Genomic DNA, 14,326 nt, shown 5'->3' with positions numbered 1-14,326 from the left:
AAAAACTCTGATTAGTAACTAAGTTTCTATTAATTAAGACTAATGTTGGACCTATTATGCTTCATGTTATAAAATGTTTAAGTTTATGATTTTATGTTGCCTTGTACTTTCCTTATGGAAGGTACGGCGGTAACGCGCCGACTATCTAGGTTCTGCTGCTAATAATCGATTAATTAACTTAACCACGATGATTAGAGGTCGGGGCGTTACAGTGGGATAGCAAGCAAGTAGTGGCCTAGTGGGCTACATAGTGGACATATTATTAGTAGTGCTTTGTATGCATATTTAAAGGTTGTTTTGTTTATTCATGATGTGAGTATGAAAAATATATAAAAATGTAGTCTTTTTAATTTCTCTCCAAGTTTCTCTTTTTTCTCCTCTAAAAATTCTACAACGTCAACATCTTCGGAATAACACAACATCATTCAACAAGACAAAGTTGTTTGTGGACTGCACGCATATACCCTTTAGAACCTTTGGTTCCACCAGGTTTCTTATTCGCAAATATAGGTCTTTTTCCTCAGGGAATACCGGAGATACACATCTATTAGATGGCGCTTGGGACAAAACAACAAAAAATTTGGAGTATTGCATTGGTTGCAAGTGCACCTAATGGCCACCTCCATACCTAATAAGGAACGTGGCTATCCATGTATTTTCCCTCACACTGACTTTGAAGTTTTATTCTGAACCCTGCAAAATCCATATATTGCGGACGTCTCAATCAGATGGACCATCTATAACATCCGTACACTAGGGATAATGACACAATGGTGCACCGTTACTAAGGTCTCGCGCACGCAAGTTCAATAAGCACACAACCTAATTGTAGCCTGTCGACGATTGCCCTTATTATAGCTACTACTTATTTCCTTGCAATTTTCTATGATGTCAAAAAACCTTAGAATTTAGAAATAACATTTACTGTAGTTTTCTTCTTCCCTCACATGCTCACACACACCATCTAAAAGAGAAATAAGGTCCATAATCGATGGCATATCATAGGCTAGTGTTGCTTGTGAATGGAAATAATGTAGTAGGTGTGTCTGAAGGGGTGAATTGGTGATGAATGAATGACCATAGTATTCAAAAATAGTCACAATAACACTCGCTTCTTTTGTGAAAGAGAGAGAACAAAAGAATTAAATAACAAATATAAACATGTTGTGGAAGAGGGAGAGTGCATGAATGAAACAACTGAGTGTTTCATCGTATTTAAAGTAGAGTTTTCTATTGTGCAATAGCTCTTAGGTCCTCTATTATATAGCATGACTACTTAGTAACCAAAGAAATTAAGATGGTGCATGCATTGCATGTTTGGGCATTCTTCTTTTACTCATAACAACTTCAAATATATCTACTCATTTTAGTAATGTAAGTTTTGTCATACACATGTACAATTGTACATAGATATATTATCCAAATGCTTTTCCAATTTCACTTTTGCGGTATTCACATAAGTCACTTTAAATTTATTTATCTATATTTATATATATAACTAAATATTGTCATGTAAGATTTTGCTTATATCTCTCAAAATATATTTTAATAATATCACTTTTTTATTAAAAAGTAACTAAAGATATTAACATTCAAAATATGTATCGAGAAGTTTGAAATTTAAAGTGTAACAACTAAATCAAAACGAAGAGAGTATAATATTGAAAAACGATGTGAGTTAAATGAAAGGGGAAATCCAAAGTGCTGACAAATTTGTGTAATTAATGCTGATATATAAGAGGAATTATCAGATAACCCATAAGCCACACAATGAACCACAATTAGCGTAAACATTATTTCAATATTATTAAAACAAAGGAAAAATTGCTTTAAATAAGTCAATCTTTGCCCGGTCTTCCCATTTTAAGCCTGCCTTTTGATTATCCCTGATTGAGTTAGGCTCGTATGTCTGTTTTCTTCTATTAAGTTTTAACTAATTTATGACTTGTTTAGTAGGTTACTTATAATACGTGTTACAATGCCCCTTCTTCTAAAATAGGCGAGGGAGGCAAGGGTGGGGGTGGGACATTGTAACACGTATCATAACTAACTTACTAAACAAGTCACACACATATTAAAACTCAATAAAAGAAGATAGACATACAAGTTTAACTCAATTAGAGATAATCTAAAAGTAGACTTAAAATGGGAAGATCGCGTAAAAGTTGACTTATTTAAAACAATACTTCCTAAAACAAATGAGCACAAGTGCACGACATTTCTCACTTGATTTTTGAATTTTGATAAATAATCCTATAGATGATTAAAAAAATGTGGCAACAATAGATTACTTACCATTTTCAGTGATATAAATACTCAAATTCGGATATCTCATATTAATGTAATTCAAAAGCTTCTCCATTCCATGTGGTACTACGTGGAAACCAAACATACCCATCTGGTTACAAAAAAAAAAAAAAAAAATTGATATTTAAACGTGTGTGCCCATAGTAAATAGTAAAGTTCAAGTGAGATCTATTCTTATATGGAACTTGAAAACAATGGCTTATATTTCATTTTATTAAAAATAAATCATTTATTTAAATACCTAGAAATGTCATCCATTTGAAGATTGGTCTTTCAACTACCAAGAGATAAAAAATGAGTACAATTTAGCCCAATCAGATTCTTTGTGGGCTACAAAAGGGGCTCCCAATTTCCCATTTAAGTAGTGTTAAAATCAAAACCCAAGCACATGTGCCAATCCACCATACTTACAAAGTGCATCCCAGTGTACCATGTTTATTGGGCATTTTATTTTTTGAGTTTGAATTGTATTTTTTAATTCAATTTATATAATTCTAGTACATACAAAATAACAGGACTCAATATAAAAAAGAACATAAAGATGTAAGAAAATAATATGCAATTCAAAGAAGTTACATTGTTTATTTAAAAGGTTGATATAATAAGAAATATCAGTTGTTAGTTTAATTAGAACATGATATTAGTATTTATTTCAAATTCAATGGTGATATTTTTTAAAATTAAATTTTTTGAAAAATATGTTTTTTATTTTAAATTTTATGTTCTTTTCATTATGATTTATGTTCTTTAATGAATGAAGTTTAAACAGGTGCAAGTTCTTTTTACCAAGAAAATTTGCTATAAAGGTTCATATTATTTTAGACGAATGACATGTTCTTTTAGATACACAGTAAGTATGTAAGCATTGTGCACCCTAGTGTATAAATATGCTTTGAAATAAACACACGGCGTAGAGGAATTACACGTGATTAATTTTCTCAATTTCGTTTTAGAAAAGAAAGAAAAGTACTTGGGGGGTTTACCTCGTCTCCAATGGGAATACCGTCCCGAGATCCTGTTCTGGCAGTAAAACCTTTAACAGGGCGATGCTCACTTGGGGTGCAGTCAGTGGAATGATGCAAGCAGTCAATTGCATAAAACGATGTGTAATGATTTAAGCCTACAAAATCAACACTTCCTTTCACCAATTTTACTTCCTCTATACTAAAGTTTGGGAGCTCTTTTCCAATATATTTGCGCATTATGGCAGGATAATCTCCATATATCAAGGGATCTATTAACCTGCGACTCAATGTTATTAGCTAGATCCATATAATCAACAAAGTAAATACTAAATAAACTAGTTTTTAACCTATGCATGATATGTTGGGTGGTATAAAAGTTCAACCTCTATAGTATATGTTGGGTACTTTGGTTGCATACATCAAATCATGAAAATTTACATTAGTTTCGTCACAGCAAAAATTACATAGTTATTGAACAAATGAAAAGTAAAGTTAAATTTAATGATATGAAATTTAAAACATTATTATATTTCATCCAATTTAAAAAATATATATTTCTTTTATCTATATATTGTAATTCATATACAAAGCGGTCCTTAATTTGTCTTCTCATATTTTTGAAATCTAAACATTCTCTATTTGTATGATAAATACTTATTTGTATACTATAAACTAAGCATTTGAACCTAGTTAACCTAGTTGCTTACTGATATTAGCTAGCAGGAGTGACATTATTTTGACTGAATATTATCATTTTAAAATGAATTGAACACGGTTATAAAATTAGATTTTTAAAAATTCGAAGAATAAATCTTACATACCAGGCTAAATTAAATGCATAGGCTCTCTCTACAGCTTGGAATCCCCATTCATCATCTGTGTATCTTTCATAATGGAAGGCATGCACCACTATGCCGATAGACCCACCTTGCTTAGGCTATAATATATAAGCAATCACAAATGACATTAGTTACGTGGGTGTCAACTTGTTTGATTGATAAAAGGTTATGCCCATGGCATAGGTTAGTTATCGAAATGAGTTAGTCTTGTGTGGACCTGGTCCACAATAATGTTATTGTGGACCATAAAAATCACTTATTCAACATCATGATTCTTTTTTTCATGTAATAACTTTTTAAAAATCTTAAGTTAAGTATTATACAATTAATATCAACCATAGTGACTTTTTTTATATATAAATATAGTCACTTTTCTCACATTAGTTTATCATGATGAAATTTTCACTTTGTGACATAGTAATCTTTTTATTTACATAATCAAAGTTCACAACCTATATCTACTCATCTTTTATATCTATTCTTTTTATATAGTGATTTTTTTTTCATAAATCACATAATTTAACATTAGGTCCACATTGATTTAGTGTGGACCAAGTCCATATAAGTTTTTTACATTGAAAATAAGGACATGATTGAAATTCTAATTAATAAGAGAAGAAAGATAAATAAATAAAGAGAAGCAAAATGAAAAGTTCAAGCATTTTTCGTCAAATTTGCGCGATATGTTTAGCTTTTGGTAATAGTACTAAATAAAAGAAAGTTCATATAAGTTAGTTATTTTAATAAATCTTTTATTCAATAGCTACATTCAAAAAGCGGTATGTACGTAATTGCTCACAAATTTTCTTATATTTAAAGTCTTATAGGCTATAGCTTCCCATTAACCTAAGCAAAATTATTAAAAGAGGCGGTCTAATTTTAATATATAATTAGATCTAGTTACTAAATGAATTAAACTAGTCACCGAAAGAAATTAACGTAGTTACTATTAGGCTTACCATTGCCTAATTTTAATTTAAAAGTAGGCGGTCTCTTACAAGACAAACTCTGTTATGTAAATTATTAGAAGGTCCCGTTCTTTCTATTGAGGGCCGGAGTATTACTGTTGTCTATTAGGGTGCTACCTAGAAATATGGTAATCAGATTTGTTTGCATCATATATATTCTTTTCGGATCGGTAATTCTGAGGTGCATTATAAAGTACTCCCTCCGTCCTTTATTAGCTTACCCCTTTTGACTTTTCACATTTATCGATGTGAAACTTTGAGTAATACTCCCTCCGTTTTCTAAAGATCTTCCCACTTACTGTTCCTACGGATACCAAGGAAAATCAAGTTGTGTGGGGTATGGTGTGAGTAAAGTAGGAGAGAGAAAGGGGTTAAGATAAATAAACAAATAAAAAGGGGTTAAAGTAGGAGAGAGAAAGGGAGTAAAATTGAATTAATAATGTAATGGTGGACCATATGATAGTGACATGAGAGGGTAAATAGGGAAATTTGTTTTGCCAAATAAGGAATAAAGCAAAAGAGGGAAGATCTTTTGGAAACACCCTTAAACGGAAAGAGGGAAGATCTTTAGGAAACGGAGGGATTAATATCTCTAATTATGTATTTGTAAAAATTATAAAAATTTAATATTCCAAAACTACATATTGAGACGAATCAAATTATATCACACATGATTATATTTTCCTTACATACAAATGACGGTCAAATTAATAAAAATGAATAGTGTTATAAGTCAAAGTGAGTAAACTAATAAAGGACGGAGGTAGTATATAGCTTCTATGTCGAGGGTTGGTTTACTTTTTTTAGTTGCATAGTTCCACAATAGTTATATGAATCTTAGGCATTGTTTGGGCCCATTAAATCCCTCCAAGGAAATCATGCCACGTGGCACCGCCACCTAAGGATCGTGGGTCCCACCAGAATCATCCAATGAAAGGGTATCACCAATCCCCAAGTCAGCTGTCACGTCCAGCACACCACTTTATAGAAATTCTCACCACTATAAATACCTCTTGTCCCATCAATGCAAAGGTATTGAATACTCACCTAACTAACTTGAGCTTCTCACTCTAGATTCTCTCTCTACCTCAATCATCAACTGACTTGAGCGTCGGAGGGGCGATCCCGGAACAACCCCCGGGGTAGTTTTTCTGTGTTTTGCAGGTTTCCGGTGAACTGATAACCAGCCCAGCTCGGACCTAAAGGACTTGTTCAGCACAGACCATTAACCTTAATTTCTAGACAGAAACAGTTTGGCGCCGTCTGTGGGGATAGTACAAAAAGTTACTTCGCCACCATTTCGAAAGACTCTCTTGCTACTCAGGACTTAATCTCAGTGCTAGTCAGCCATGGCACCTTCCAAGAACGCCCGTAACAGATCTACCCAACCTCAACAAACTGAGAGGGAACCCTCACCCCAACCAAGGAGGTCAGCACGAACTAGATCCCCATCGGTTCATACACTGGACCCTAACCTGGAGCTCTCTCAGGAACTTCAGCCTTCTCCCCCTCGAGAAATACAACGCGCTGACCCCCAACCTCTACTCACAGCTGACATTGCACTCATAGCAGCTCAGCTGCAACAAACCTTGCAACAAAGCATTATGCAGATGCTGACCACTCTCCAGCAGGGGCAAGGGCATAACCAGCTCAACCTCCAGCAACGTGAGGACAATATCCAGAGGCCCTCTCATAGGGAAGAGCGAAACCCTCGCTCCCTGCGTGACCAGCCTAACCGGCAAAGGTCAGCTGCTAAGGAGAGAACTCAGTCTCAAAGGCCCCCCTCTCGGCAAGATGAGCGCCCACCTGCGGGCGAGAGGTCGGCACCTCGGGAAGCAGCTCTCCGGAGGGGAGACCCATGTCTCCAGATCGCCAAGGGGAAATCCTGGCCGCAAACCGGAAGACGCTCGGAATATCCTCAACGAGAAACGCCGAGTCAGGGATATGATGCTCGTCAGTTCCTAGATCGTAAGGCTGCTCAGCGAGGGGCACGGTGACTCCGCTCAGTCCAAACCGCTAAAGCTCGGCACGGGAGTCTCAAGTTCATGACCCCGTTCAGCCGAGAAATCATTGACACCCCTACCCAGGGGAAAGTCAAAACGCCACTTATTGAACCATTCGCGGGCCTAACCGACCCGGAAGATCATATGGCCACGTACAAGGCCCAGATGAGTGTGCAGACCAGCTGCGAGGCCACATGGTGTCGGTTCTTCCCTACCACACTGAAAGGTCTCGCGCTAAATTGGTTTCAAGAATTGCCGGCCGGAATCATCACCGACTTCACCTACTCGAGGATATGTTTACCCACAGTTCGTGGCCGGAAAGAGGCAAAAGAAAACTAGCTTGCACCTCATGGGGGTCAAGCAATAGAAGAACAAAAGTCTTGCCGACTACATAAAAAGATTCAATGAGGAGTCCCTGAAAGTTTCCGACCTACAAGATGCTGTGGCCTTTGCTGCTCTCATGTCCGGATTACAACCTGGCCGGCTAAGATGGACATTGGCTGAAAGTGAGGTCAAAACCTTCTCAGAGGCCATGGCAAAGGCTCAAAGATTCATCCAAGCGGCGGATATTTGCCGCCACTCGAAAGAGGGGAGTAAGAAGAGGAAGGAAGAAGGAAATAACCGGGATCAGCCCAAACTGCAGAAAACGGGCGGTAGGTCGGATAGGTTACTGATCATGGAAACGACCCTCGTTTCAATAAAAACAGAAGGAAATATACCTGGACATCAAGCAAAGTCCATGCTGCCCAATCCCCAACCCATCCGGACCTCAGCTTACCGGAGGGACAAAAGCCAGTGGTGCGAGTACCACCGGGAATGTGGTCATACCACAAAAGATTGTAGGGAACTGAAGAAAGGGTTGGACAATCTAGCTGACCAGGGGAAGCTGAACCGCTACCTCAAGCACACGAGTGAAGAGAAGGGGAAGCAGAAGGTCGGTCAGTCCAATAGTGGAGACACTGAAGGCTACATTGGGGTCATCTCGGGTGGCTTCGCTTCGGGGCCTAACCGGCCGAGCCAGGAAAGCTCATCTCCAAAACCTCAAGCACCAAGTACTTGAGGTCAAACCAAGCCGGTCGGACTGTCCTGTGATGACCTTCGGGGAATCCAGTCGACCAGTCAGCGTACCCCATGATGACCCCCTGGTCATCGAGCTCAAGGTAGCCAACTCCCGGGTAAGGCGAGTCTTGGTTGATAGTGGGTCGTCCGCTGACATCATAACTTTAGAATGCCTGAAAAAGCTGAAATACAGCGAAGAGGATGTCATACCACTCGACCAGCCACTCATAGGCTTCGGGGGTAACTCGGTACAACCTGTGGATCGATAAAGCTCCCTACTCGGATGGGAGAGAAAGGCAAAGGCAGAAGCCTACCGATCGACTTCCTAGTGGTCGACATCCCCCTCCCATACAACATAATAATGGGACGACCCACTCTGAACAAAACAAAAGCTGCTATCTCCACGTACCAACTCCTCATGCAGTTCGAAACAGATGAGGGGAAGGTCGGAAAAATTCAGGGAGATCAACAGGCTGGACGAGAATGCTATGTTAATAGCTTAAAGAGCAGAACTGAGATCGACGTCCAAGAGGACTCGAAGAAGAGGAAAAGGGAAGAAAGTTCACCAAGGAACTTGGGGGTGTACATAACAGAAAACCCCAAACAGTACGAACGGCCTCAGCCAGCTGAGGAAGACGAAGAAGTAGAGATCGGGACAGAACCCGGTCGGACTGTAAGAGTGGGCAAGGCCCTAAACCCAGAAACAAGAGCACAAGTAGTGCAAGTGCTCAGGGAATACAGGACGTGTTCGCCTATGAGGCCTCAGAGATGCCCGGGCTTGACCCCAAAATTATGTGTCATGAGCTGAACATTAAGAGGGATACAAGCCAGTCAAGCAAAAGCTAAGGCATCAAGGTCCGGAGAGGTGCAAAGCTGCCGCAGTGGAGGTCAAAAAATTGCTCGAGGCAGGATTCATTGAGGAATGTCAGTACTCGGAATGGCTAGCTAATGTGGTACTGGTGAAAAAGCCGAGTGGGGCTTGGCGCATGTGCGTGGATTTTACAGACCTGAACAAGGCCTGTCCGAAAGACAACCATCCTCTGCCCAAAATAGACAGGTTAGTCGATTCGACAGCTGGTCATGCCCTTCTAAGCTTCATGGATGCTAATGCAGGCTATCACCAAATTCCCATGGCGGAACATGATCGGATTCATACCGCTTTCACCACCCCGCAAGGGAGCTATAAAAATGATGCCATTCGGACTGAAAAATGCCGGAGCCACCTACCAGCGACAGAATAAATTTAGTGGGAACATCGAGGTATATGTTGACGACATGATCGTCAAAAGCAAGGCCCACTCTGAATCCGACGACCTGAGGGAGACGCTGACACACTGAGGAAGTATCGTATGATGCTCAATCCTAAAAAGTGCGTCTTCGGAGTGAAAGGGGGTAAGTGCCTCGGATTTCTGGTAGATGAAAGGGGTATTGAGGCCAACCCCGACAAGATCAAGGCAGTTCTGGAAATGAAATCCCCCGGAACGTCAGGGAAGTGCAGCGCCTAACCGGATGTCTAGCTGCCCTGGACGATTCCTATCACGGTCGGCTGATAAGAGCCTATTCTTTTCAAGGCCCTTAAAGAAAAAGAATTCGCCTGGGACGAAGAAGCTGAACAAGCCTTCGCTTCCCTCAAGCTTCATCTATCAACCCTTCCCAAGCTCATGTCCCCCTTGCCGGGGGAAACATTGTTCGTGTACTTGGCCGTATCCGAATACGCCCTAAGTGCTGTTCTTGTTGCCGAAAGGGAAGGGACGCAGCACCCGGTCTACATCCTGACTTGGTGGATGAGGTGGTCGGATACTTGCGGGACGGAGTCCTCCCAACAGATGTCAAAGAAGCCGAAAGGATCAAGCACCGAGCAGGTTGGTTCTTATGGCATGACGAGCAGCTCTACAAGAAGTCATACACGCACCCATTGCTGAAATGCGTAACCCCTGAAGAGGGAAATTACATCCTAAGGGAAATACACCAAGGGGCGTGTAGTAGCCATCAAGGGGGAGAACCATAGCAGGAAAAGCTCTAAGGGCTGGGTATTACTGGCCTACCCTCAAGGCAGATGCACAAGAATTGGTTAAGAGATGTCCATCTTGCCAAATCCATTCGGATATTCCCAGATCCCCAGCTACCCCCCTCAGTCCCATTCAAGCAGTTTTACCATTTGACAAATGGGGCATGGACCTACTCGGCCCGTTCCCACCAGCATCGGGTCAGCGGAAGTTCTTGATAGTTGCCATAGACTATTTCACCAAGTGGACTGAAGCCGAACCCCTTGCCTCCATCACTGACAAACAAGTGCAAGCCTTCATTTGGAGGAACATAATCACAAGGTTTGGAGTTCCCCGAGCCCTGGTCTCGGACAATGGTCGGCAATTTAATAGTGGACCAACTCGGGAGTATTGCGCCCGTTTTGGGATACAGACCAGGTTCTCAGCCGTGTCCCGACCACAAACTAACGGCCAAGCCGAAGCGGCCAATAAAATAGTGCTCAAGGGGATCAAAAAATCACTTGACGCAGCGAAAGGGGCTTGGGTGGACGACCTACCTGGAGTCTTGTGGTCTGCTCGGACAACGGTAAAGGAGGCAACAGGACACTCCCCGTTCGGGCTGGTCTATGGTAGTGAGGCAGTACTGCCCGTAGAGGTCGGTATCCCATCGCCTCGGATCACCTTTTATGACTTCGAGCAAAATGAAGAAGAAAGCCTGTCAACTCGACCTGCTGCCAGAAACAAGGGGCAACTCATTGTTAAGGTCGATCCGCTACAAGCAAAGAGTCACTCGGCAGTTCAACGTCGAGTCAAGTCAAGGCCGATCCAGCTCGGAGATTGGGTGGTCAGGAAAGTCGAAGCTACAGGGCTATCACATCTAAAAGGCAAGCTAGGGGCCAACTGGGATGGTCCTTACAAGGTAACCAAGGTCATCAAGCCTGGTACATTTCAGCTCGAGAATCCTGAAGGCATACCACTTGCTCGGCCATGGAATCTAGACAATCTAAAGAAATACTATGTATAGTCAATTGCAATTAGGGGCATATAGCCGAGATACTGGCCAGACGTGGCATGTAGTCACTCGGTTTGTAAGACTTAACCAGTCAATCTTTCTAAGTTAATAAAAAGACTTAACCAGTCATTTCAATTGTTCGAATTAAACTTAACCAGTTTTAAGTGCTCGAATTTAGTCCGACCAACTATATTCTGCGAGGCTTGACGTTTCGATTGCAAGCTGTTCGAGTTACACCCGACCAGTATTATCAAGCAAAACTTAACCAGTTCGAGAATCTTTGAAGCAAAAATTGCAATTGACAATAATAAAAGGTGCTCGGATAAAATAAAGAAGACTTTTCATTAAAGTTAGAAAAAATTACATCCTAAAACCTTGGTACTACCAAGGCTAAGAGCAAAAAGAAAAACAAAATACAAGTCAAAACAAAGCCTAAGCTGCAGGGGCGTCGGTCGGATCATTGGTGCTCCCATGATGCTCCTCGGACCTGGCCACCCCTTGGTCTTGTCCCTTGTCAGCCACCGCCTCTTCCTCTACATCCTCTTCATCACCATCATCGTCATCATCCGAGAGGCCAATATGCAGTTCCGAGAGGATGGCCTGATCCTCCTCCTTCAGAAGAGCTTCGTAGCTCCCCATGACCTCGGACCAAGGAAGAGAGGGATGCGATCTCTCAAGGGCCGCTTTCATCCTCTTAAGGGCGCCATCTACCCCCATCTGTTGGGCGGTAGATCCGACCTCGTTGACAAATAATTCGCAGGCTTTGGTCTCCTTCCAGCCAGCGAACCACTCATCTTCGGATTTCGAGGCCTTTTCCAGCTTGGCCAACTTGAATTGCAGATCAGTAATTTTAGTCTGCGCTTCTGCTACCTGGGCCTCGGCAGCAACCTTGGCGATCACAGCCTCATCCTTTTCCTTGATGAGTTTCCGCTTGGCCTCATCCCATTGCGCCCGCTCGGCCTTGAAATCATCTTGATCCCGAGCAATACACCTCTTGGCGTGGGCGAGATCCGCCTCGGCTACCCTCTGAGCCTGCTCGGCGGCGTGGAGCGCAGTGAAGTGTTTCTTGCCCTTGGCTTCCAAGTCAGAAACCTTCTCGGCCAAATGGACCTTGTTCCTGGCCACATTGACCAGCCGAGCGGAGAACTAAATAACAAAACAAATGGTCAGTGTAAAAACTAAGCAAAATTCACAAAGCAGCCGAAGATAACTCACCTCAGCCCAACTGCGAAACAAGTCATTGGTCTCCTCCGGACCACTGGTCTGAGCGATGTACTCCCGGTCGGTGGAAGCGCTGTACAGGCACTCAACAGCGTTGGTCCAGCGAGTGTCGAGTCCTTGAGCATCCAGTTCGCCAAAAGGCCTAGCCAAGGCGAGGCTAAGCTCCTCCGGGTCGTCATGGGGGCCGCGAGCGGCCGGCGTATACTGAGGACTCTGAACAGGTCGGAAATCCTCCGAGTGGACAGAAATATGAGTCCCCTCGGATTTCTCCACCCGGTCCTCAGGTCGGGGACTATTGACTTCAACGGACTTGGCTTTTTTAGCCTTTTCATCCTGAGCCTTGGCCAGCGCCTTCTCGGACTTGGCCACCTTGTGCGGATCCCGCTCCTTCCTTTTCTTCGAAGCCTTGGGCTTCGACGGATCCTGCAAAGTTTCAAGATCAGCTCGGAACCAGCAAGATAGAGTACTCGGCCAAAACCCGAGACATACCTTTGGAGGGTTGGGGACTCCGATCTTTTTTGCCTTCAACTCAGCCTTAAGTTGGGCCGCCCTCATTGCCGCATAATTCAACTTCTCGGCCATTTCGGGATCGGATTCGAGGAGACGTGTCAAAGAGCAAGCTGCAAAAACAACCAAATATGAGAAATTGCAAGTACAAACAAAAACAAGTTAAACAACCCCCTCGGCCGATTACCCCTGGGAAACGTCCGGCTTAGCCCGACCGCCGACAGCAAGTGCTCGCTCTTGAACAAGCGGCAGCTCGGTATCCAGTTGCTGGCAACATAAACCTCCCCCCTTGAACATTTGGGCCTCGGTTTGTAGGTAAATGGCCGCAATGGCTTCCTCTCGGACATCTCCGGAACCCTGAAATTAAGTTCGTGATTGGGCTCGACATCCGGTCGGACTGTGGGATTCCCCAGTCCCCTCCAAAAAACACGAAGGCAAACTCCTCCTAAAGCCCTTTTTGAGACGTGGGCAGGTCGAGCACTACCTTGTACCCCTGTCGGGCCTGGAAATACCACCAACCTGGACCGTTGTCTCCAGCCGACATCTCGACCAGCTTGAACATATTGCGCCACAGTCTGATGGTTGGTCGGACGCTCAGCATAGCACATACCGTCTGAACAGCAACAATACTTCCCCAAGAGTTCGGGGAGATTTGACTTATGCACAGATTGTAGGCGTTGAGGAGTTCCTTCACAAAAGACGTCAATGGAAACCGGAGCCCCATCTCCATAGATTTATAATAAACCGCAGTACAGCCCGGAGGGGGAGTGAGAACAGTATGATGGGCCTCTGGTCGGACAAGCATATAGGGGTCCCTTATCTGAAACCTTGCAGCCTGCCCCCTCGGGTCCTCAAGGAGGGCCTTCATCAAAGCGGGGAGCGGAAACTTGGACCCCGGTCCTCCCTTCGGATCCGGGTCAGGAAACTCCGGTCGGCCAGAGGTTGACACATCTTCGCTATCCGACATCGTCACCCTCACTACACCATCAGCAAGGTATTTATCTAAGTAACTGGCTTTAGAAAAAAGGCCAGGGACACTTCCCAAGGGAAGGGAACAGCGTCCTCGGCCTCTTCCTCTAGTGACGATGAGGGGCTCGGAAGCAGAACCGCGTCAGGAACGGCCGAGGGGTCGGGGCAACTTATTAAGGTCGACACCAACGTTATTCCCATCCCCCTCACCTCCTCGAACCGATTGTAGGGAGGTGAGGTCGGAGGTGTCACCGACTCGGACGATTCTCCCATTATTGTATTGACAAGGGAGTCGGCCGAGGTTATTGAAAAGAAAAAGCGAAATAAAACTAAAAAAGCAAGAGCGTACCTGGTCGGACGACGGAAACCGGAGAAATTGCAGAAACTTAGAGAGAAGCGAGAGCTTTTAGAGAGAGAAAGTGAAGAATTTTTTAGAAGATTTTGCACAAATGAATTCTCTCTCCTCTCCGTACAAATATATAGGCGTGCCT

At 42.9% G+C, this 14,326-nt stretch overlaps 2 protein-coding genes across 7 annotated transcripts in view; both read right to left on the bottom strand.

The window, feature by feature from the left end:
• Positions 1 to 14,326, bottom strand: part of LOC104891604 (beta-glucosidase 18) — a 43,881-nt gene that overhangs the window by 18,289 nt on the left and 11,266 nt on the right. For 4 of the 5 annotated variants that reach the window (XR_008968934.1, XR_008968933.1, XR_008968935.1 and 1 more), the window contains exons 8-10: positions 4,094 to 4,209; positions 3,291 to 3,549; positions 2,296 to 2,398 (exon numbers count right to left, since the gene is read on the bottom strand). Coding sequence is in view for 2 of the 5 variants with exons in the window: in XM_010677311.4 (XP_010675613.2) it covers positions 2,296 to 2,398; positions 3,291 to 3,549; positions 4,094 to 4,209 (478 nt within the window). In the remaining 3 variants the exon portion in view is untranslated. Of the gene's footprint in view, positions 1 to 291; positions 694 to 2,295; positions 2,399 to 3,290; positions 3,550 to 4,093; positions 4,210 to 14,326 lie in introns of those variants that run through there. The other variant, XM_048642729.2, reaches the window with a different exon arrangement.
• LOC125496860 (uncharacterized) lies at positions 10,866 to 13,148 on the bottom strand. 2 transcript variants are annotated; one of them, XM_048642732.2, is made up of 3 exons: positions 12,849 to 13,148; positions 12,354 to 12,782; positions 10,866 to 12,284 (listed from the first exon to the last, which is right to left on the bottom strand). In XM_048642732.2, exons 1-3 carry the CDS (start codon positions 12,939 to 12,941, stop codon positions 11,571 to 11,573), a joined length of 1,236 nt encoding a protein of 411 aa, XP_048498689.2. In that variant the 5' UTR covers positions 12,942 to 13,148; the 3' UTR covers positions 10,866 to 11,570. The 2 variants fall into 2 exon arrangements, with proteins under 2 accessions (XP_048498689.2, XP_048498688.2); XM_048642731.2 differs by having other exon boundaries at positions 12,354 to 13,148.

The sequence above is a fragment of the Beta vulgaris genome, chromosome 4, assembly GCF_026745355.1.
Source record: "Beta vulgaris subsp. vulgaris cultivar EL10 chromosome 4, EL10.2, whole genome shotgun sequence".
NCBI lineage: Eukaryota > Viridiplantae > Streptophyta > Magnoliopsida > Caryophyllales > Amaranthaceae > Beta > Beta vulgaris.
The sequence above is the reverse complement of the archived record's forward strand: the minus strand, read 5'-3'. Positions and strand labels throughout refer to the sequence as shown.